The 24965-nt window shown below is 41.6% G+C and overlaps 2 protein-coding genes across 2 annotated transcripts; one reads left to right on the plus strand and one right to left on the minus strand.

The window, feature by feature from the left end:
• The first annotated feature begins 17189 nt into the window (after positions 1-17189).
• On the plus strand, positions 17190-19315 carry LOC147455377 (peroxidase 2-like). The gene is made up of 2 exons (XM_086514157.1): positions 17190-17797; positions 18781-19315. The coding sequence occupies exons 1-2, from the start codon at positions 17323-17325 to the stop codon at positions 19179-19181; spliced, it is 876 nt and encodes a 291-aa protein (XP_086370283.1). The 5' UTR covers positions 17190-17322; the 3' UTR covers positions 19182-19315.
• Positions 19316-20008: 693 nt separating this feature from the next.
• LOC147455378 (plant/protein) lies at positions 20009-22362 on the minus strand. Its single transcript, XM_086514156.1, has 4 exons — positions 21914-22362; positions 21518-21757; positions 20588-20747; positions 20009-20427 (listed from the first exon to the last, which is right to left on the minus strand). The coding sequence occupies exons 1-4, from the start codon at positions 22187-22189 to the stop codon at positions 20249-20251; spliced, it is 855 nt and encodes a 284-aa protein (XP_086370282.1). The 5' UTR covers positions 22190-22362; the 3' UTR covers positions 20009-20248.
• Between the last annotated feature and the right edge of the window lie 2603 nt (positions 22363-24965).

Consider the following 24965-nt stretch of genomic DNA (forward strand, 5'->3'; position numbering starts at 1 on the left):
GCACAATGGCCTCATCATGGGGGATACACAATAGGGGCACCACCTAGCAAGATATGCGGCTAGGACGCATACATATACACAATGAAGCATGCCATGGAAAACAATTCCAAGATCCACGCCTAAATGTGGAATGGGGTGGTCAGAGAATAAGGTGAGAGGAGTGGTGAGTGAGTGAGAATGCGCTCGCTACGCGTGCATGTAGTAAGGAAGATAACGAGGTCAGGGATACATGCAAGTATGCTCACTTCTCATACAAAAGGTGGCGAATCCGCACACCTCAAGATGGAAGTAGCAAGATGATAGGAATATGAGAGGGAGAGAGAGAGTGTGTGTGTGTATGGTGGCGAATCCGCACACCTTAACATAAGCAGAAAAAAAATGGCAAGGAACAAGCATATACCATACTCACAATGAGATGTATCCAAAGCAACACAAAGTATGGCACCAAGATGGAGTGTGTTGATTGCTTGCAAAAGATGAATACAATAGGTAGCGTATGGCAGGAAAATGAGAAGGGAACAAGATCGTAGGAGGCATAATGGAGAGACGGGAGTTGATGGCGAGGAATATCATGAGTGTGTCCACCCTTTTTCTTCTTGAAGTTGTGCCTTCAACCCTTAATTACAAGTGGTGTGGAGGTGTGGTGCTCATCTTTTGTGCATGGTGATGGTGATGATGATGGTGTTGTGATTATGTGATTAGGGTTCATGCTACAAGCATGTAGCACAAGAGTGTGTATGGATAGGTGTGTGTGTGTTTTTTTTTTTTTAAGTGAGCTCTCATGGCCTCCTTATATAGGGAAGGAGGGGAGGATTTAGCAATATTTCTATTTGAGGTGAGTGTCCCACTTTGGTGACTAGGAAAATGGGGTGCATGTGACTGTGGCTCCCATCTTGTCTCCTCATTATTTAAAATACCAGAGTCAATAGAGAGAGAAGAAGAGAGAATGTGGGTAGGATGTAGAGGATAGGAGATATTTACAATAGTCTAGCTTTGGCTAGACATAAGCTTATTAGGGAGAGAAGAGAGAGGTAAGAAAATTATAAGAGAGGTTGTCGAAGGTGGATAATTGTTGATGAGGATGGATCCTCCAAAAATGATGATAGAATCACTCTAGACTTGCCAAGACCTCATTAAAAGAGCCTTGTCTCTTGTAATCATGCTTGAAGACTTGTAGAACCATAGCCATTCTAGAGGGAAGAAAATTGGGGATGGCCTATGTCACCATTACACGAGAAAACTGGGGTCCACTACAAAAATCATATCTCCGTGTTCATAACTCCAAAAATTCTAAAACAAATTGAGCTAAAAGTTGAGATCACGAGCTACATCTTTCATGTTGAACGCTCCTTCAAATTCGGGGTTCTTCTTTGCTTAAAAAATTCAGCCAAATAATGTATTATTTGTGGCAGCAAAAGTCTTTTGGTGGTCCCCTTTGAGTGGACTTCTCTCTTGCCTTCAAGTGTAAGCTCCTTCATGTGTATGAAAACATGACCTAGAGTTTTGAAAAGAGTGGCAATCATCTAGATGGAGGTATTATTGAAATTTGAAAGTGGGGTTGAGGTTTGAAAATGAAAACTAGTGAATAAAATATTTGGTAGGGTGGAATAATATATATACATGAAAAATATGTTAGAAAATACTAAATATATATAATGTAATTTAGAATATATATATTTAATATTTAAGGTCAAAAGAGATATCAACAAAGAAAGCTTACTTATTTATGCTACATCGTGATTGATTAGCATAAGTCTTATTTATTTAATAAAGGCTAAAACTTTTGTGAAAAAGGGAAGAAAAATCAAAAGTATCTTATATAATAGGAAATATTTTGGTAAAAGGGAAAAGATATATGGGGGGGTTCCCATGCATGGAAAAGCTTGCCTCATTAGCCCTCCCCCGAAGGCTAGAGGTATTCATGCCTCTAGCTCTGTACTTGAGTATGTTGAAATAGAGTAGGATTTCTCCTTGGTGGCTGGAAGTAGCAAGATGATAGGAAAATGAGAGGGAGAGAGAGTGTGTGTGTGTATGGTGGCGAATCCGCACACCTTAACATAAGCAGAAAAAAAATGGCAAGGAACAAGCATATACCATACTCACAATGAGATATATCCAAAGCGACACAAAGTATGGCACCAAGATGGAGTGTGTTGATTGCTTGCAAAAGATGAATACAATAGGTAGCGTATGGCAGGAAAATGAGAAGGGAACAAGATCGTAGGAGGCATAATGGAGAGACGGGAGTTGATGGCGAGGAATATCATGAGTGTGTCCACCCTTTTTCTTCTTGAAGTTGTGCCTTCAACCCTTAATTACAAGTGGTGTGGAGGTGTGGTGCTCATCTTTTGTGCATGGTGATGGTGATGATGATGGTGTTGTGATTATGTGATTAGGGTTCATGCTACAAGCATGTAGCACAAGAGTGTGTATGGATAGGTGTGTGTGTGTTTTTTTTTTTTTAAGTGAGCTCTCATGGCCTCCTTATATAGGGAAGGAGGGGAGGATTTAGCAATATTTCTATTTGAGGTGAGTGTCCCACTTTGGTGACTAGGAAAATGGGGTGCATGTGACTGTGGCTCCCATCTTGTCTCCTCATTATTTAAAATACCAGAGTCAATAGAGAGAGAAGAAGAGAGAATGTGGGTAGGATGTAGAGGATAGGAGATATTTACAATAGTCTAGCTTTGGCTAGACATAAGCTTATTAGGGAGAGAAGAGAGAGGTAAGAAAATTATAAGAGAGGTTGTCGAAGGTGGATAATTGTTGATGAGGATGGATCCTCCAAAAATGATGATAGAATCACTCTAGACTTGCCAAGACCTCATTAAAAGAGCCTTGTCTCTTGTAATCATGCTTGAAGACTTGTAGAACCATAGCCATTCTAGAGGGAAGAAAATTGGGGATGGCCTATGTCACCATTACACGTGAAAACTGGGGTCCACTACAAAAATCATATCTCCGTGTTCATAACTCCAAAAATTCTAAAACAAATTGAGCTAAAAGTTGAGATCACGAGCTACATCTTTCATGTTGAACGCTCCTTCAAATTCGGGGTTCTTCTTTGCTTAAAAAATTCATCCAAATAATGTATTATTTGTGGCAGCAAAAGTCTTTTGGTGGTCCCCTTTGAGTGGACTTCTCTCTTGCCTTCAAGTGTAAGCTCCTTCATGTGTATGAAAACATGACCTAGAGTTTTGAAAAGAGTGGCAATCATCTAGATGGAGGTATTATTGAAATTTGAAAGTGGGGTTGAGGTTTGAAAATAAAAACTAGTGAATAAAATATTTGGTAGGGTGGAATAATATATATACATGAAAAATATATTAGAAAATACTAAATATATATAATGTAATTTAGAATATATATATTTAATATTTAGGGTCAAAAGAGATATCAACAAAAAAAGCTTACTTATTTATGCTACATCGTGATTGATTAGCATAAGTCTTATTTATTTAATAAAGGCTAAAACTTTTGTGAAAAAGGGAAGAAAAATCAAAAGTATCTTATATAATAGGAAATATTTTGGTAAAAGGGCAAAGATATATGGGGGGGTTCCCATGCATGGAAAAGTTTGCCTCAACGCCAATCCCGTTGCACTGGTTGGAGGCTCCATAAGAACCAATGCTTTCACCTTCTCTGGGTCTGCTTCAATTTCGTTCTGTGATACCACATGACCCAACAACTGAACCCTTGGTTGTGCTAGCTTGCACTTCTTTGGATTCAATTGACCTCGTTCTTCATCTAACCTTTGAAAACATAGCCTTAACTTGGACAAATGTTCTACCCTGGAACTATAGCAACCAATATTATCCATAAACACTCTGATGAACGTACCCAAGTATGGCCCGAACACCTTGTTCATCCAATCTTGAAATGTCGCATACGCATTCACCAGTCCAAAAGGCATCCTGCGGGGTAGGCAAAGCAACCCCATGGAGAAATGAAGGTAGTCTTTAATTGGTCCTCCAAAGCAATACCAATTTGAAAATATGTTGAAAAACCATCCATAACGGAATAGCGTTCATGTCCAGAAACCTGGTTTAAAATCTCATCTTGAAATGGCAGGGGGTAATGATTCCGCTTGGTTGCAGCATTCAAAGGCTTATAATCTACACATACTCACCGTTTTTCATTTTTCTTCGGGGTAATGACAACAAGCCACTCAGACTCCTTTACTGGATATATAATACCTGCCTCGAGCAACTTGTTGATCTCCTGCCATAGAGCTTCCTTTTGAATACCTCCCAACCTCCTGAGCTTCTGTGCTTTTGGCCTGTATCCTTCTTTAAGTAGAATCTAATGCTCCACTCCTTTAGCTCCCCTCAGATCTTTATACTATGTTGCAAATAAGTCAGGGTAGGATGCACATAGGTTCATATAGCCTTCCTTCTCCTGCTTTGTTAAATCTGTACCTAGCATATCTTCCACCTCTTTAGCCTGTAGACTACAAACAGGAACTTGGATCCCTCTCCTTGCAATGGTAGAGTCTACTATGACTCCGAATAAATCTGTATCCAGCTTCAATAAATCCTTATCACTCTCTTCCTCTTCGACACTGGTCAACCCTTCATCATAAGTAGACTCCGTTTTATCCTTATAACTAGTACTGAAATCTCGATTATCTCCACCGGCTGAGGGATGAAAACGACTTTCCTTGGTCTTTAGGTCCAACACAATCTGTCCTCCATTTTCCTGATCCGGCAAGGTAAACACTCCGGTCTCCCAATCTTGCTTGTCTCCAATTGCCAACAACCATGGCCTCCCGAATATAATTGGATAAGCGCTTTCATGACAAAAAAATCAATTAAGAATTCAATTCCCATAACCTTTACCTTCAAATCTTGTGCCACTCTTAAACAACAAGCTTTGGCATGATTAGCCATCCTCATTCGTACATTGGACCTGACAACATCCTTAATGCCAATATCCCTCATAGTAGATTCAGTAATAACATCATCGATGTAGGCTTGGACATGTTTCTTCTTCTCAAGCAAAACATCCACCATCGGAAGCACATCATCATCATCGATGTAGGCTTGAACATGTTTCTTCTTCTCAAGCAAAACATCCACCACCGGAAGCACATCGGTCGGACTCCCCACCTTTAAGGCTAGATTTTGTACCGCGTGCACATCTCCTCCCACTTGAGGAAGCCTTGTGAAGACACTGGTTGACCACTGCCTTCTTAACTTAGGGTTTAATGCAAGCAGTTGTCCAAAAGTGATGTTAGGCTTTTGATTTTGAACATCTCTTACCAAATCATACTCCGCATTACCGTGTCCCAACTGAAAATCCTTCTGGGTAATTCTTCGTCTTCGCCTTCTTTTGCTTGGCTCTGGCTGCTCTCTACCTTCATTTACCTTTTCTTTCCCCTTCTTTGCTCTAGTTTCATTGTCCATCTCAGTCTCTCTTTCACCTCTTGCTCTTTTGTTGGCCATAATGTCAAACTCCTGCCTATCAACACCAATAATGTTAACCCTTTGTATTTCATCATTACCTGATGGAGCCGCCTGTGCTTGGTTTTCAACCTCTTGCTACCCTCTTTGGCCATTAAATTGTGCCTGACCCCTGCCTCGACCAAATAGAGGATACATGCCTCCCCTTTCCCTTGGTGGGTGAGGGCAATCTGGAGCATAGTGGCCTTCCTCTCCGCAAATGTAACACCTGCCAGGCAATTGCCTAGCTCTGCCTCTTCATGTCCTTGCTTGACCTCTGTCCATAGCACTTAAATGCAACTCTTGCATTTTCTCAGACAAATCTTGAACTGTAGGTACCCATTGTTGAGGAGCGGTTGCTACCCCTCGATTGGGCTGATTCTCCATTTGAACCTCTTCTCTCGGACTCGAAGTTGGATTGGGAACCATTGCCTCATACCCCAACGCACCTTGCTCAATCTTCTTCTTTATTTTCCGGCTCTTAGACCGCGCAATAGCAACAGCCCCATTTTACTTTTCGGGCCCTCGAAATCCACCTTTTCACGAACTTTGGGATGCAAACAAGCCATCAACTTTTCCAATTTAAAGTACTCACCACCATTGACCAACTGTGTGGCTACTGCAAAGTCCCTCCAGCACTCTTCGAAGCGGGCGAGGAAGACGCTAAATTCTTTGTTCACATCCTGCTTCAAATTTTTCAATCTTGCATCCAAGTCGACAGGAGATACCTCATTTTGAAAATCTTGTAGAAAACGGGCCCGCAAAGCCGGCCACATAAGTCTTTCTCTCCCTCCAAAGCATAGAACCATGTCTTTGCTTTTCCCCGCATCAACAACGGGACCGTTTGCATTTTGCTATCTTCATTCGGCATATGCAGTGACAGCATATACAACTCGAAATCGGCCATCCACTCTTCTGGATCTCCTTCTCCGGTGAAAACTGGTCCATAACTATGTGTTGCCATCTCTCCTTGATGGAAATAACTGTTTTTTATCAACACCAACGAGCAATCAGCGGCTCCTCAGTGGGGGCACCAAAAGATGGAGAGGGGGAATAGGGAACACACCCAGCACACCAAATGTCTGTCTCTTTATAGCCCAGGGATTCCACAGCATCCCTAACCTATCAAATAACACCTTCAAATTGGCTAATTTGCACTAACAACTCCACTTTAGCACACAGAACAACTATCTCATACCTTGCAAAAACACCTTGCAGCACAAATGCACCCACCCTTCTCAACTCACCCTTTCCGACTCACAAAGCACCCCGATTCTTCCCTCTTGGTAACACCCTTCAAGTTGCAGGAAAACCCTCTACAAGCACTGGCCAATACACAAACAGCGAGAGAAAAGGAGGGGAATGGGGAGAAGCAACACAAGAAATAGGGGCAAATATTTGTTATTATTGCATAGGGGAATAGTACAATCAAGTATGCAGATTCAATGGCAAGCTTTGCACTACACAGGCTTGCAACTTTCAATCACACCCTCAGGCAAAAAATCCCTCAAATTTTTACGTTTACATTCTTTTATAGGGGTGTCCCTAAGAGGTTTAAAAAAGAAATGATGGGTGAGTTTTCATCTCGTGCACTTCACTTAGAGCTCTTTATGGAATTTCTTTGCATTGCTTGCACCTGGCATAGTTCATTTTTGGAAACAATTGCATGCTACACCTCTTGGTTCTTTGTCCGTCCCACTCGGCCACCCGACTTGACTTGCATTATCCTCCCCCTTTGAATTGACCCTTTGAACACCTTCCCTCTCTTCCATTTGCTCTTCCCTAACCCTCCTGGCGGGATTGGCCTCTTGGCCGGACCTTGTGAGCCCACTCTTGTGCTCCAAACTGGCCCCCTCTCACTGCCGTGGGACCCCCTTCTTCCATGAGGGGGGGAGGCAATAGCGAGGTCGCTATTGCCCTCCCTCTCCTTCTCAAAACTTTGGGGCCCCAAGGGCCGTGGGACTCCCCTCTAGTCGGGTGCCACATCATCAACCACTCCGGCTGCAGCCGCTTCACCCCCCCGTGGGCGAACTGCCCCTGGCGCCGTCGCACCGGCAAAAAATCCACCGCCTACGACCTAGGCAGCGCCCACGGATCGCCTGAAGCGTGCCACACCGGAACGCCATAGCCAACAGGAGAGCTCCCATCTCTCTTCCCTTGTGTGTCCATTAGAGGGCTCACGGCTCAGTATATATACTGCACCTCCCAACCCCGCCATTGTGCATATGGGTTCTTCCCTTGACACGTGGCAGCCCGTGAAGTGGTAGCTCTTGGGGCTCTCCAAACTCCTCCCAAAAACTTCCCATTTCATTTTAAAAAAACCTCTTTTTTCCCTGCCTTCTTCTCCTGGCTTTGCTCTACCGCCCCAGAGTCGGATCTTCAAACCGCAAAGCCATGCCGGGTCTCCACTGTATTGGCTCTCGAGCCGTGCAAACCTCCCCACATTCCGACTCCCCTGAGTCCGCTATCCGAGGCCACAAAAAGCAAAAAAAATCATCTGCAACCTTTCACTGCCCACGGCTCCCAAATCCATCTTTCTGTATCTGGCCGACCAAGCATCCAATTGACGCGCCGTTGATTCGTGCTAACTCCACATAGAGCACACTATCATTGAGAACCTTGGCGAGGCCCAAAAGATGCCAGATGGCACACCCTTCAATGCAGCCAAGTGGGCTCAGACCCGGTCCTCGAAAAAAATTCAACTGGCCATAAAATGCAAACAATGGCTCTGATCCGCAATCTAAAAAGACGGGTAGGCTCCATACATTGAGCTACACACCTGTACCTCGACTTCCACTTGGACCACCTGTCCCCAGCTGCCCGGTCCGGCAAGAATCTGCAATCCATTGAAACTTCAATCTTCAATAACTTGGGCTCCGTAGCTCGGTTTGATGAGCCGTCTGGACCTGCTCCTTCAGCACTTCAAGCTCTATATTCCTGGACCCAAAAGCTGCACTTTGCATCTCCTTCATCTGCTACCCAAATTAGCCCCTCATGGAGCTTTCCTTGGCCTATAAGCCACATCAAGAATACAACTCCGCTGCTACCTGTCATTCCATGATTTTCCTAGTTGCTCCAGCCCTTTGCCTTGCTTCTGCTCGCCTGCATATATCTGCCCATGCCACCTTCTAGAGCCGACACACTTTGGCTGCACCAACGTGTTTGATAGTGTCATTTCAAACATATCGTTCTATACAAAGAGAAATAAGTTTTTGATGTATTTGTGAGTTTTAAAAAGTGATACATTGTTTATCCTTTCCATTGAGGACTCAAGGTGGCAAGTGGAAGGGCTTTGGTATGCAAAAATTATTGTATCATTTTAAATATTCAAAACTGCCTTAGAGAAAACTTTGATATTTTCATTCTTGAGACATAAGTATTCAAAACCTCAAATAATATCAAACTTTCCACGTGGATCAACTAAATGTATCAAAGTACATGATGCATACACAATTGGGGCGTCTAAAACCTTGGTTTCAATGTTATTATGGAGAACTCAAGATTTTCAAGAGTTTTTGCACATTGAAAAATTCAAAATAAAGTTCAAGCAACGAGATTTAATTGAGTTAGGGAGTCGAAAAAATACATAGTTTCTTGGTTTCAACATATAGAGTCATTTGTAGTTGTCAAACTGCACTAGAATAGCACCAATTCCATGAGGGGACCTTTGGACGACCAAAATTATGCTCTTATTCAGCACATGCTCAAGTTTGAAATTATGTCTATAACTTGCATATGACTTGGAAACTAATCTTTGAAGGGCATTCGATTGTTTTGTAACACTAAGTACTAACACTTGGCTTTTATAAACATAAAAGAGGCCATCTCTACAAAAAGATATAAGAATTTTATGATTTTTTTGGTAAAATAGCTTGAAATTTTACTAAAATTTATGACTTAGAACTTACCATAATTATCTCCATAGAGGTTTTATTTTGACATGGAGAAAAATCCAATGTTTTCTTTCCCTCATAACCAACCTATGGTAGAAGCAAGGTGTAAAAAAAATTCTTTTTACCTTGACAAATAAATTGCCAAAACTTGGAAAGAAAACAGGACACTTAAGTGTCCAATTACAGAACTAGTGTTATACATTAAAAATAACTTTGGCCTCATTCATACGGAGCAATCTAGTTCCTTTCAAAACCTCCATGCTCCTCCCTCTTACATACGCACACCCACTTTGCATGGAAGCTAGAGAAGGCATTTTCCTGTTATCACTCTCTCTTCTCTCTCTCTTCAATGCCTCCCATGCCAGTGAACATTCCAACATACGTACAAAATGAGGTGCCCCCTCATAATGTCTTTTACTTCGTTGTCGGGCGACCATCATCCACAAGCATTACTTCAAAAGCAACTTCACCTTTAGAGTTGATTGCAACCTTCCTTGGAACTTTTGCACCACTGTGAGGCACGATCACGCCGATGTCGTCAAGTTGAGCATCTCCAAGTTCTCTTCTCTTTAAGTATCAAGCCATAATAGGTGTGGCATCTTCATTGCTTGTCAAAAATAACTCCTCAAGGCAGATCAAGTGAGATGGTCGTCATGTAGCATATAAAATCATTCATTTTTTGAGTGCAGCATGCTTGTGCAAGGAATATTCATCCTGGCTCAAAAAAATATCCAACAGTTGACCACCTCTAAATTGCATGCAAACGATATCAAAAGGGGTCACCCAAGCACTGGCATTGACTTTGCCTTCATGCACGCATTCGAACTCTCCTTCTGCCACGTACTCTCTCTCCCCCATTTCTCTCATGTCAACATTGTCGTTGCTCCGGTTGCCAACTTCCATTACCTCTTCTTTTCACACCCTTTTAATTAAAAGAAGGCCTTAAAGTGCTCAAAAAGCATGGCAATAAGGCATTTGAAAGTTCTTCGTGCACCAAAAGTCCTTAGAATTATAATAAAGCTTACAAGGTCAAAAACATTAGGCTCTAAGGAGCCCCCTTTTCCACACATTAATAGCAACCCCACCTCATGCTTTTCGAAAACTTTACCAAAACCCTCTAAAGCTTGGCAGTTTAGAGTTATATTAAATCAACTATAGGTGGAAACCCCCTAAAGCTCGGTAGATCAGTGCTATATTTAATCAACTTTAGGTGAAAATTAAAAAACTTGATTATTTGAAATTAAATTACAAGAATTATCCAATCATCAAAAAAGCATACTTTCTTTTATGCCCAATTGTCAATTCTCTGCACCAATTTTTATTAATTGGTAAGCAAAAAAAGTAATTTTGGAGGAAAACTTCAAAGTATCTCACACAAAAATCTTGTACTCCATTGATCCTCGAACCCAACCTCGATTTAATGCCACACTAGTGAACTGACAACCAATTGCTGTAACACACTTAAATACTCTTCAATTTTAAGTATTTTGACTACTTGTATACTCTTATTATCTAAGAATATCACGCATATGTTTGGGAGCACCACTGCATGGTATTGACATGATTTTTGGTATGCCAAACCACCATGAATTTAATCCACTGGTTGATTACGAAACACATACATCCTCACATATCAATAAAACTTTCTCCACTCAAGCAAGTGAATAAAAAGCTTTTCTCTCACACACAAACAAAAAGAATTGTAAGGAAACATAACAAAACCTATCTAGTACTTGTAAATGAAGTGCTGCTAATTCTATTAGTCCACGCAATTCTTCATACCATGAATTTTTCTAAAAGAAACCCTTAGTGTTGTTGTGTTGGATGAGGGAGACTTTCATTGTTTTCAGTGCATGATGCAAACTTATCTTTCATTTCACATCTTAACATATCTTTACTTTTCTTGAACTCTATTGTTTTGAAATGCTAAGGTGAAGCTTCACCTTGCATAATTTTAGTAAATTTCTCTCACACACACACATACATAATTTTAGTAAATTTCTCACACATACACACGCTTGATTTTTTTGGGCATTCTATTGTTTTAGAATGCTAAAGTGAAGCTTCACTTTGCATAATTCCAATAAATTATACACACATACAAGTATATTAATTAGTTCTTTTTATTTCACTTTTCATTTCACAACTTCACATGGCTTTACATTTCTTGCATTTTATAGCTTGATTCCAGTCAATATTAACGTTCGAAAAAGTCTCTTTTATTAAGCGGCTATTGATCGAGTTTCCTCCTCACAAAGAAGAAAACCGGAAATATTAGTAAAATTTTTGGACGACTTTCTCACATATTTAATTTGTTTTTCTTCTGTTTACCATGGTTTGCAGCTAGCTAGTCTCGATTTTCAATCGGCTCAGGACTAAGCTGAGACAATCCTTTCCCAAACACTGGTACCAGTTTAATTCAACCCAACAATTTTATCAATTTCTTATTGTTTTTGAAAGCCGCCGTGACCCTTTCACTTTTTCTCTTAACTTAAGAACTATTTTATGCATGCTTTGCCTCTTAGTATTTGACGTTCACCCTCAAAAGACATAGAATATAATTTTTTCGAGTAGTAAACCAATTATCAAGTAAACTCTACTACATACAAAGAAGTATAAAACCAAATCAAAGACTTAGACTCCAAGATCTAGTAGTTAAACATATGGGGCTCCAGTACGTATTTTTAAAAAGAAAATGGAACCCTTCGTACGTGTATAGACTACTAGGCTTTGAAAAAGAACACGACGAAGAACACATTTTCTATTTCTAAAGTCAATGATATATCAGACAACCTAAAAGGGCAAACCTTTTCAACAAAATTGACCTTAAGCCTGGTACCATCAAGACAAAACATTTAAAGAGGATGCCTATAAAAGTGCATTTACAACAAAACTGGGCATTGAGAGTTTCTTGTTATGATGTTTTGTTTTACAAATATATTATCCACTTGTCACAAATAATAATTAAACAAGATTTTTACCAGTCACATCAAGATTTTGTCATTATCTTTTTCTACGGTATGTTGGTGTTTAGTAAGTCTAGAAAAGAGCATAAAAAAGACTTAACACATGTATTTGACTTGCTTAAACAAAATCAATTCTATCTGAATCCGGAGAAAAGATCATTTTTCAAGATGAAACTAAATATATGGGACACATTGTTTCAAGAAAAGAAATTCATGTTGACCCAAAAAAAATTAAAGCTATTAACATTTCCATGAGCTACATTCATTTATTGGTCTTTGCAGTTATTAGAGAAAGTTTGTTCGTAATTTTTCTTATAAGTCTTATTATTTGACTCTCATATTGAATAAAAACACTTCTTATAAATAGACTAATTTACAATCAGATTTGTTTAATGCATTAAAGAATGCTTCAATTAATGCACTTGTTTTATAATTGCCTGATGTTGTCAAATCAATCTTTATTGTCATTTTACTAACGCTAGTGAAAAAGGTATTGGCGCAGTTCTTATGCAAGATAACCATCCACTAGCATTTAAAACTGTATATTTAAAGCTATTGAATCAAGATTTATTATGTGTGGACATAAAATTAAATGTTGGTGTTCATGCTTTAAAGATTTGGACTAATTCCTTAGTGAATGTCAATTTAATAGTTAAAACCAATCGGCAATGCATTAAGCATTTATTGTCTCAACCCTTAATTGATGATAAACATATCAAGCAGGCTATTTTTATTCAAACCTTTCAGTCAAACATTCAATACCACCCAGGTAAAGAGAATATTGTAGTCGATGATTTGAGTAAAAGACTTTCTCTTAATAAATTGTCAACCATTACGGATACTTCCTTTGGAACCCATTCTTGAAAAACCTTGGGAACACAGTTCAATGAATTTTCTAATTGGTTTTCCACTCACTATTCAAAAGCATGATATGATTTGGAATATCATTGATCATTTTTTCTAAACAAGCATATTTTTGTACATGACAAGCCAACTCTCACAACACATTATGTAGTGCTTTTGAACTATAGTCATTGAGAACCTTGGTCTTACACTTCATTTTGAGTCCAATGGTCAAACATAAGTAACTAATAGTACGATAATTGATTTACTTAAAGCTTATGTTCATCCTCAACCAAAGAAATGGGATGATTATTTGCATATTTTACAGTTTGCTTATAGAAAAATCACTCACTCTGCTACAAGTAAATCTCCATTTGGGATTGTGTATGGTCATTCTCTTCCTACTTGTGCTTCTTGTCTTTGTAATGTTGTGTGTAATGTTAATACTTTCACTGTCAATTTTCATGACATTGTATTACAATTGATTATGCCATCAAGCATTCATAGGACTAATCATGCCATTAAGCATCAAAAGGCACATGTATTTAAGGAAGGTGATTATATTACGCTTCAATTGAGAAATGAATGATTCAAAGTGTTGTCACTCTTGCTCCACATAAGTCTCTTAAGACTTGTTCTACAACCACTATCTCCACACCCTATTTATGAGAATCCACTTTCACTTATAAACCAAGAAGAGAAACTCATTCCTACACAAATAGTTAATCATGAGACCACTACTACTCGCAATGGCACGGTTTACAATCGGTATCTCTAGACCTTTCAAGGCCACCCTAGAGAAGATTCCACAAAAAAAAACATAACTTTTCAAAGCTTCTCCACATTTTCCATCACTCATTGTCTAGTTGATAGGAACTCGTGACAATTTCTATCCCTAGTGGGTGATATTATGACATTTGTCACCCTTCTATTGTAGAGAGTTAGCATTAGAATTGGGATAGTTGGACTTGTAATGGTTAATTATTCTTGTTATCTTTGATTTTAATCTAATGGTAAGTTGATGCGGTGTAGTCTAGAAGATGAAAATTTGAGGATAAGATTTCAGAAGAGTCGAGTAATAAAACCAATGAAGCCATCTCGGTCATTTATTTTTAGAACAAGTATTATTAGATGCACATAATTATACTAACTATGAAAGCTATAAGAGCAAAGATGGTGATAAGATTGCACACATATTATAACATAAGAGAGAGGGACAAAGAATTTTGCACAAGAATAGCCTAAAATCCTAGCGCCGAAATTCCATGGAACACTTTTGGCGTTGAGTATTTGATATTTTATTTAAACTTGAGTAAAACCAAAACTTAGAGGTGCCTCTTTTACACTAGAGTTTGTTTGTGGTTCTCACCACTTATTGCATGAACCATAATGGGGTTTGTTCTCACTGTCTATGTACAAAACGAGCCGTGTAGGCTTATTGGACATAGTTAAGTGTGAGTGTGTGTGTGTGTGTGTGTAGGTTGAGTTAGTTTTGTCTACTTGTGTGTGTACTTGAGACAAGGAGAGATGATGAGAGATGTGATAGGTGAGTGTGTATTGAGTGCTTGAGGATTTGGCAACCGTTCTCCCCTTTTCCCATCAAAGTCCATGTGAAACATTGTGCATGGTCACGACAATGGATGATGGTGCAAGTCTTGGTAGTTCTACTACTAGAGTTGTTGGGATCTAAGGATGCATAGGCTCATGCATTGATTGTGCATTCACTTCGACACGAATAATGAAACATGCATAGGATAAACTAGCCTCTTTGTATGTAGTCCTAATCTAACATAAATTGCTTGCATGCATAAAGAGTTAATTTCCAAGGTTGTGTATGAGGAGGATGTATTTATTGCGGACGTTTAAGATCTAAATGAGAAGTTAAGTCCATTGGTGTGGTTATTCTCTTGTGCAAAGAGTTATCAAGCTATTCCACATTGTTATCAGACTTTTGCCTCCACCTTTAGGTTTTATTAAGCATCTAATAAATTAAACTTGAGACGTCAAGCATCCATATAACCACTCACACTACTAGGCTATAAGTTGGCTAGATTGTGCATTTCAAACAAGCTCAATTTTTTATTTAGATCAAGACTTTTAATCAATAAAAAGTTTACTTTTCTACTTTGGAAATAAGTAAACTAGGAACTTTAATCCATTCTCTTCATAAACTAGATGAGAAAGGCTTATACGCCCACCTCTTAGACTAGTATGTATATGTTCATGCGATAGAAAATTTGCTTTAAGGGAACGAGATCTTTCCTGAAATTTGAGTTGAAACCAAGTACTCTAGAACGATAGTACCTACACACATCACATCGGGGGGATTTTAACGTTGTAGGAACAATTCCAAGAGACCTCAAAGATTACTTTAAAAGGGCCTAGGATACCATCAACACTGTAGGGCATGGAAATTTAATGAGGCCAAGTGGTGGGATCAACGGAGGAGGGCCGTGCGCACGAATCTCAAGAAGGTTTAAAGGCTCAAAAAAATGGGCGTCTGGTGTCACGAGCGAGATTTGAACTGGGGTGGCTCCCATGCAAGGCTTGTCACCTATCCAAGACCCCCGAGCGCACATGTTGTCCATGATGGGAAACATATGCATAATAAGCAAACGCGGACAACTCCCTGCTTGTCCAAGTTTACTTTTCGTGTCCTAGTTTACTTTTGGGTCATCCTACGACTACGCGTCCCGATCTACGTGTCCTAGTTCCTTTGCCGTAGATCCCATCGCTTGAGCTTACGTGCCCTTTAGTGTTGAGGCTAGGATACCACCTACGAAACTTGGGTGACAAAAAGTTTATTCGAGCCTTATTCACAAACACAAACAACGAGTGAACAATCCCAAATCCCAAGAGACCAAATCTATCATATGGGGTTTGAACTTGCGGAGGAGAGAGAAAGAGAGAAGCGGTAGTAGCATTTTCAAACTTTGAAGATTGAAAGAGCCGGGAATGGAATGTGAGACAAGACCCACCTCCACTCCCTGATGCCGGAAGCAGCAGTAAAACACGGTTCATCATGGCGCACCTGCACCCCTTTAAAGCACAGTGCGCCAGCCTCCCCATCCTGCCCGATTGTGCCAGTAGCCTCTCCTTTAAAGCTCATTGTGCTCTCTTTAGGGCTGTGTTTCAATTCACTCAAAGGTAATTAGCACAACCTTCTGATCCACTTCGTAATTCGGGTTCTCTCTTTTCTTTTCTGGTGGCGGTGCAATTTCACAGCATAACGGCATCTGCACCAGGCGCATCAGCATTGAAATAACCATTGCAAACTACAATCTCAGCTCAATTAGCTCTTTTTTTTAAGCTAACCAAAGCCCACTTTCCTTCCATTAAATGATGCATAATCAAGTCCAATTAACCATCAATGGTGTGTTGTTCAATCAATCAATGGTTAATGGTGCATTGTTATTATCCTCTTTCAGTACTTTTTTTCGAGGTCCCCAGTTACTTGCCAGGGCCATATTTGCATCTGAAGATTGAAAGAGCTTGAGAATACCACCAAAAAAGTTGATCTTGTCAATAAAACATAAGACCTCCGCACTCTACGACTGAATGTAAAATCTATGGCGCATAATTGTTTTCCAATCCACATTCTCTTCCAGTCATTTCACATTTTCTGCAATACATAAACTTAAAGAAACAGCATGTAAAAAATCATTAATTATTTCCCAAATTTAAATCTTAAGATCTAATTAGCATCCCTATATTAGCCATTGCATTGGAATTGTTCTAAAGGGCAAGTAAAATCAAGGATTTTTTCATGCTACCAGACACGGGCCAGCTCAACAAGATTTTGAAAGAATGGTCAAGCAAATGGCAACCACCTTTGTAGCAGTGGCAGTTGCAGCACTTTTGGCGGTAATTAATCTCCTTGCACGGGAAGCAGAGGCACAACACTATAATGACAAAGGTTTTGAATGGCCAAGACAATACGAGGATTCCCACTTTTCATCAGCAGAGGAAGGAGGACTATCCATGCACTACTATGAGGAGTCTTGTCCAATGGTGCATGACATAGTAAGAGAACAAGTGAAATTCATCATAGACAAAGATCCTGGCCAAGCGGCGGGAATCCTTCGGATCATGTTTCATGATTGTTTTGTCCAGGACACAAGGATTTGCACTAGTGATGACAGTTGTAGATCGGCCTTCCCTTTCAAGAGTTGAATTGTAATGAGACTTACTGTGTATTTGGATGACAACAGGGTTGTGATGCCTCCATACTGCTGGACAAACCGTTCACCGAGCAAACAGCTCCCCCCAACAATGCATCACTTCGCACATCCTCTCTTCACCTCTTGGACAACATCAAAGAAGCCCTTGAGGATGCATGCCCTGGTGTCGTCTCTTGTGCCGACACCATCATCCTTGCCACAGCTTTTGCTGTCAATATGGTTTGATGTCTTGTCACAATTTGATTTGCTTCAATGGGTGATGACATCCAAACAAGCTGATTTTCCTTCTACTTGTAATAACAGGTTGGAGGTCCTCTCATCTACATGCCAACAGGAAGACGCGACAGCATTGAAGGCAGCAAATAATCAAACAGTGGTCGATAGCCTTCCTCCACCCACATTTGACATCGCCGATTTAAAAGCTTCATTTCGAAGCCAGAGCCTTGACATTGAAGATCTTGTTTCTCTTTCAGGTGTCGCATCTGGTTTCTCCTTTCACATGTGTGTCTTTGTGTGTGTGTGTGTGTGTGTGTGTGAGAGAGAGAGAGAGATGATGGAGGATTGTCTCAGAGTCTAATGGGAAGCTGAGGGAGAGATGTTTGCAGTTTATGGCACAACTGTGAGATAAGTGCAAGATGATCTGATGTAATTAATGTAAATAAAATTCCCAAAAGAGAGAGAAATGAAATGAAATGAAATGAAATGTTAAATTAACGTCTTCAAAAGGCCACAATGACCTATGAGACCTGAAAGTTACAAAGTGGTGGATCTGATACAAAGTCAGAGTAACAAAATAACCTAACAACAGTACAAAACAAAGATATATACTATGGGGTCCTAAGTTGGTCGATGTGAGCCAAGCAAAAAACTAAGCAGAATAATGGGCGGCTTGTTGGGATAGCTGAATCACAAGAGATCTAGCATCGGTCGTTGGCGAATCTCATCAATTTCCTCCATGGTTAGTAGTCTGACCGGGCGTCTTGTATGCCTTGCAACGTGCTCCGAATTTTTTGTCGTAGCCTTCGTCGATGCTGTGTAGTTCTTCGCAATCGCAGGCGCCTGGATTTCCCCAGATCAATTGCTCGGTCAATCAGTGTGCCTCTGGTGTGAGACGAGGGGGATCTCTGCTGTGGGAGTGGCTCTTGCGGCTGTCCCGTGTCTGCTCTGAAGAAGTCTGTGATCCGTCTTTGAGACTGGCGAGCCTCGCCATTCATCAAGCTATCTTTGTGTCTGCGCAGTTCGAGCAAGAACAAACCCAAGCATCTTTGATCTTCGTATCCCATGACTCTTGAGAGTGGTCCAAAACCCTCTCTGAACAAGCAATGGAAGCGGCCTCGTATCTCGTAGTAGACGGGGCAGCGGCATGTAGAGAGAGAGAGAGAGAGAGAGAGAGAGAGAGAGAGAGAGAGAGAGGCACCTCTGGCATTTCAAAAGCTTACTTTATGCACATAAACAGGGGGTCATTCAATAGGCAAAGCACATTGCAGGGTTGTGGATGTACAACGATCCCCCATAATTTCTCAAGATTTGGACCCAGAATACGTAGACAAATTGACGATGGTGTGTTTGCCCATAGGCGATGCAGACAGAGAGTCGAGAACTGTTGGCTTGGACATTGTCACCCAAGAGCAGTTTGACAATGCCTACTTTCGAAACGTGCTCGATAGAAGAGCAACTTTTCACTCTGATGCAGCACTCTTAAATGACCCTGACTCTGCTCAATTAGTGCATGATTACGCTGAAGACCAGCAGAAATTCTTCGACCAATTCACACAATCTATGATTAAAATGAGCAAACTGAGAGTACTCACAGGCAATCAGGGAGTCATCAGGAAAAAGTGCTTCTCTCCAAATTAACGCCTGACTTGTTGTGAAGAGCAAACAAATGTATTTGGTGTCAGATGCTACTCGCAACTTATGGAGGACTAACGTTTGCCTCCTCAATTGGTAAATGTCTGTATACATTTTATCTCCTGCATACAGTTAAAATAATCTTTCATTCCGACCCTTGTGATCAATTTTTGTACACCTGTGGAAGGTCAGAATTCAATGTGATAAGCCCATCTTGGCATGTAAACCACAGTTACATCGCACATCATGAGGATTTACTTGCAAGAACACCAAAATGCGACCACATTTCCTGCTAGTTAGATCCCAGTCAATTGAAGAATGCTCTCTCTTTACTTTTTCCAGACTAGAACCAGCACGCCAGCGGGGGTAGGAAGCAAGTTCTCCCCTTAAAAAAGTAAAAAGTCTTTTCAATCCATGTCGTTTATTCCATGTCTCCTTGTTAGTCACACCACCCAGAGGTGACGCCGACACTGGAGAGTTGCCCCACACAGTGATGCACTTTAGAACCAAGGCCGAGAGAGGTACCCCTGTAAGCTCCTAGACAACACGGGATATGCCCTGCTAACTCCAGGATACTTACCCGGTAAAAAAATCCCCCATCCAGCGGATATTCGGAAGAACTGGCATGCCCAAGGTGGGCGTTGGCTCAAAGAATCATGGACCCTCAGGGTATAGAGTGGTGCCCCTTCTCTATCGTGACTCTTCTTCTCTTGCCGTAGCTGCAGGCCTCTTTTTCCATGACGTTCAGAAGAGCTGCCTGACCTTTTGGCAACAGACAATACCTCTACAAACTTATCAAATTGAAAGTCCTTAATAAACCTTGACAAGGTCAATAACACAAGGCATCACCCGTAGATACAGAGATCAAATCGTATCACATTTAGTTACACTTCTACTCGAAATGGGTATGTTGGATAAAGAAAAATGGAAAAAGCTTAAGAACTCTTCCTATGTAAGTGAGGGCTCGAAGGGAACATAATACAAAAATTTGATACAAGCCAATGGGAAACATCTCTCGAGTTGCGAATACTTTGCTGAGATCGAAAGAGCACAGAAACAATCTGATGCAAAGCTCATGGCCAAGAAGTAAACTCAAAAACCTTTAAGACAATTTCCAAGCCTGTAGGTACCTGCCAAAGGAAGAGCAAGACATTGACAGTATTAAGGGCAATATGTAGGCTCCTAGCTGTTTCATCCCCCTTCTGCATTGCTGGGACGAGAGCTGCTGCCAATGCCCACAACACCGTAATACCTACAAAGAGAAGGGAAATGGCCTTCAAACAAAGAACAATTCACAACGCTTCGTATTCACATGACTGACTAAGTAGCACCCCCATGTGCACGCACGTGCACAGACACATATAGATGAGCACATATACATATAAAGCTTGACAGAGAGTTGTGAGGTAAACCTGCTCCAGCAAACAGATGAGGACCCGGAAACAATTTTCCAGTCCTAAACCACGTGTTGACGCAACCTCCCACTGATTCAAATACACCAAATGCTAGAAGAATGGAGCCTGCATTGTAGTGTCTATCCCTGTAGCCACCCTTCACAAGGGCCTTCCTCACCTGTAGAACTGACCACGTAGTTAGCAAATATGCCCAAACTTTACACCAAAAGCTATGTATGCTTAACAGCTATCGCCACAGGCTATGACAAACACGTGCTCTTGATCACACATTGTATGAAAGCTACCTCTAAACTTATCTCACAGACAAAAAGAAAAAGATAGTGGCGGCGAAAATGTGCATGACACACAGTGCAAGTAAAAATAAGCAACTTGAACACATACTGGAAAAGCAAAGCTTGGCCTTTTGATTACCATGATACCTACCAAGAACTACAGCATATGAGAGGCTAATATCCATGGTAGAGAATTGGTGTCATGTGGATGACATGTTACTAGCCAAGAACCAAATCCTGACGGATAACAAACAGTAGTGCCTTGGTGTGATGTGAGGGGACACAGGATTAATTCCTGCTAGCACACACACAGGGAGTTGATTCCACACAAGGGCAACATCATCGAACGCAACTCACCATCGCTTTTTTACTAAATGCTCTGGGAAAATCACTTTTGATTGTACACAACATGTGCGTCAAGCAATGTGAGACGAAGTGAAGCCGCAAATGAAATTAAGATCACACATGCACAGATCATAACAAAGGCAGCATGCTCCTTCTGTAGGAATATGGAGCTCATTCACAACAAACTACATAAGACTTCGTAGGATGCAAGTTCCATTCGTGACCACGGCTAAAAGGGCATGCGCAATAACTTAGAAGGCATTCTGGCTTGATTATTCAGAGAATAGCACGGTACATTGTGAAGAGGTACCTCAGTAAGTTCCTTAATTTTGGATTCAGCTGAAGATGGGGGTGCGCCTTCTTCCGCAGGCTTCACATCCTTCTTGAGCACATTAATCTCGTCCTGAACCGTGCGTACCCGTCGCCACTGCCACCCCAGATACCCTGCCCACAATGTGTAGACTAGCAGACCTCCCATTACTATGGGGTGCACCAAGGCGAAAGACCTTCCTTCCAAGATACCGAATTGTCCTTCAACTGCCAATGCATCCTGTTTTCATGAACCCAAGCCCTACTCAATTCTTCCACTTGAATCCCGCACATTCACGCCACCAGCACACCAGCGCCCAGACGGTTTTATGCACCAGAGGCAGAGCAAAAGCAACTATACATATGCCAGATTCACAGAGAGGAAGAAAAGGTATACCTGGTTGTCAAGAAGCGTGGGGGAAAGGGCAGCGGCGATGGAGAGAAGTGAGCTGAGGGAGAGAGGCGAAGAAGAGACAGCGAGACTAACCCCGCTAGCTCCGTCGTGAACAGACCGAGATGGAGAGGTGGAAGAGGAGGACGATGAAGAAGAGGCCGCGCGAACAGCGTAGACTGCAATGCGGGTGGAGGGTGTTGATGAAGCTGGCGAGGGATATGAACGCAAGAATGGGAGAGCGGTAGAGAGATGATGAGCTGCTGAGAGCTGCGCTGCCATAGCTGCTAAGATTAGCTGCTTGCGAGGACCGTGCTGGTAGGGCTTTCCTTGCTCGCCGCCTGCTGGCTCGAAATGGGATGGCTATTGCAGCAGTCTATCTGGGACTTTCCATTGGCCTTCGCCATTTTCCACCACAAAGTTCAAACCCCCTTTCTTGCCTTTGTGTTCACTTTCTCCTGTATGCACGTGCCCTTCACACGCTTTCATCACATGTCCAATCCATAGCCCAACCTCGGTTGCCAGGGTTGCCGTCAATGGTTGTAAGCCGGAGCGCGGAAATCTCGAGGCAAGTGGACAGACGAAAAAAAGGCCGCGGTCAACGCCCGCGAAGTGAATCAAACCCACGACCTGCCCGTTGACAAGTTGATGCTCTAACCACGTGGGCGTGTATGGCATCCATGGTAAACACACAAACGAGAAAAAGTAAACACGGCCATCAAAAGTAAACTCGGAGAACATCTAACGGTGCACAATGTTTTTGAGATCCACACCCTGCTTGTCCATCGTTGATCCCACGGCTTGGACTTCATTCAAGATCCCATTGTACCCAGGCGAGGCAGAAGCACTCTATGGGGTGGCACGAAAGGATTGGATACTTAATTAACAAGCTTTTTTCAGACCCACCTTTTCACTAGTGAGAACCCCCCCCCTCGGAAGAGAAAACTGCCACGCTAAGATATGTTTCACACGCAACTGAAGACAACGTTTTGCCTACGTCAAGCTGTCTTGTCGCTGGTGAAAACTCAGCTTTCTTAGATCTAACTCTACCAAAAGCGGTAAAGTTGGTTCTCATGGGCAGCATTTGAAAGGAAGAAACAAACCATTGAACTCCTTGCAGTTGCTCCAGTCCAGAAAAAAAAGGAATTTGCTGAGCACAAATAACTCTGCGCTCTTCAACGTGTGAATGCGCCCTAAAGAAGGCAAAGAAGCGTTGATTGTTGGGCCAACAAGTATTCTCAAGCTAATCATAGAAGACCTCCAGAAATCTTCTTGCATTGTGTTGCCGCTCTATGTGAACTAAAGGCAGAAGAGGAGAATCAACAACTTAGCTTTTCCACTCCCTTGTGTGAACCCGGCCTAAGGCTAGGTGAGCTAACCATAGCTAAGGAGAAGAAAGCATGCATTAGCTAGAGCACACTCCCATTGGACCAAAAGCGAGCAACATTTCCAAACCCACCACCATAGCAGGTAAGCCCTCTCTCCCCACCATGTAAATGAAAATTGCAACGACCTAACATGGAAAGATGATAAAATGTGAGTACCAAAGGTGGGAAAACGCAAGGATCAAGGTTGTGCATAACTCCTTCTCTCCCTTTTCCCATAGAGAACCACATAGATAGTAAATAAGGCTAGATTCATACCGCCCGCTTCCCACGTGAGCTACACGTTCATTGAGAGGATGTGGCAAGCGCATTGGGTCAAAAACACTCAAGACTTTTCCGGATCCATCATCCATGCGGGTGGCCTTAACCCCCAAGACACTGTGTAGTGTTTCTTAAGCTTTTCAGTGCGCAATGCAAAGGTGTATGTAATTGGAATTGGCCTATTTAATTTGAGAGTAGCGGAAATTAATGAGAGTACTTTTGAGAAATGATTTTGTGAGCATAGCGAGTGAACATAATTGAAGATAGCAACATAATCATAGCAATTAGTTAACTTGGCATGAACAATACTTTTGCAAGAGAGAGAGTTTAGAGAACATGACAACAGTTGAGGACCGGATTTATTTGGAGCCCGTCCAATAGGCATTTGTATTATGATTTCTCCCATTAAGAGAGACTTGTTACAATACAATCTTTGTGTTCCTTGTAACCTAGGTGATGCAATGAAGATGGAAAACTTCATGCATCACAAGCATAACATAACCTTGAAGAAAGCTTTAACTATCCCAAGACCTCAAACACCTTCGAAGGTGGAGAGAGCTAGCAGGGAATGAGGGCAGGGAAGAGGAAGAAGAAACATTTCGTAGGAGAAAGAATTAGTTCTTCACTTATCATAACTCTTCTTACTAGCATACATAATAGCATAGTAATGAAGAAGAAGGAGATGGCAAGCTTATGCATTAAAGCATGGCTCTTGGTTGGATTTGCACTCCATATCCAAGAGTGTTGGTGTAGGCTCTCAACCTCTACTTTCTTGGAGAAGGAGAGGGAGCTCTTGCACTTTGCATAGCACACAATGAGAGTGTTTGTGCGTGTGTGTGGGTGAGTATACCTCCTAAGCAACCCCCTAGCTTGCTTGGGTCGACCCCCCCTTGTAGCTCATGCTTGAAGCTCATTGGAGCCCTCCAGGCCTAGCCAATCATAAGCAGGAGACATTACAAGCAGCAAGGGTAGTAGCCTTGAGACAAGTGTCCTCCTTTCCCCTTTGAGAGAGAGAGAGAGCTAGATAAGTGCTAAATCAATTAATTAAATCTCCTAAATTATTATTGGACCCCTTGGGTGGCCAACCAATAGGCTTCAGGCACACCATGAGGGCAACATGAGGAAGAACTTGACAAGTGTCCCTTTTGCTTTCTTTGTACCATGCATGCCTTGTGTGAGTGTGTGGGTGTTCTCTCTCATCCCCCCTCATGTAGAGCTCGCCCCCTCCTTGTAGGGATTGAATATTTGACTTTTTGACACCTCAAGCCCCTCATGCATAGGCCCAGTTCCCACCACAAGCTTGGCCCTTAAGCACTTTAAGCTTGAGCTAGGTTCTCACCTCAAGTACAACCCTAGCATCTCAAGCATGTCAAGCACCTCAAGCATCTCAATCATTAAGCACCTCAAGCATC

Source organism: Adiantum capillus-veneris, chromosome 6, assembly GCF_014529385.1.
Source record: "Adiantum capillus-veneris isolate H3 chromosome 6, ASM1452938v2, whole genome shotgun sequence".
In the NCBI taxonomy this organism is placed as follows: Eukaryota; Viridiplantae; Streptophyta; class Polypodiopsida; order Polypodiales; family Pteridaceae; genus Adiantum; species Adiantum capillus-veneris.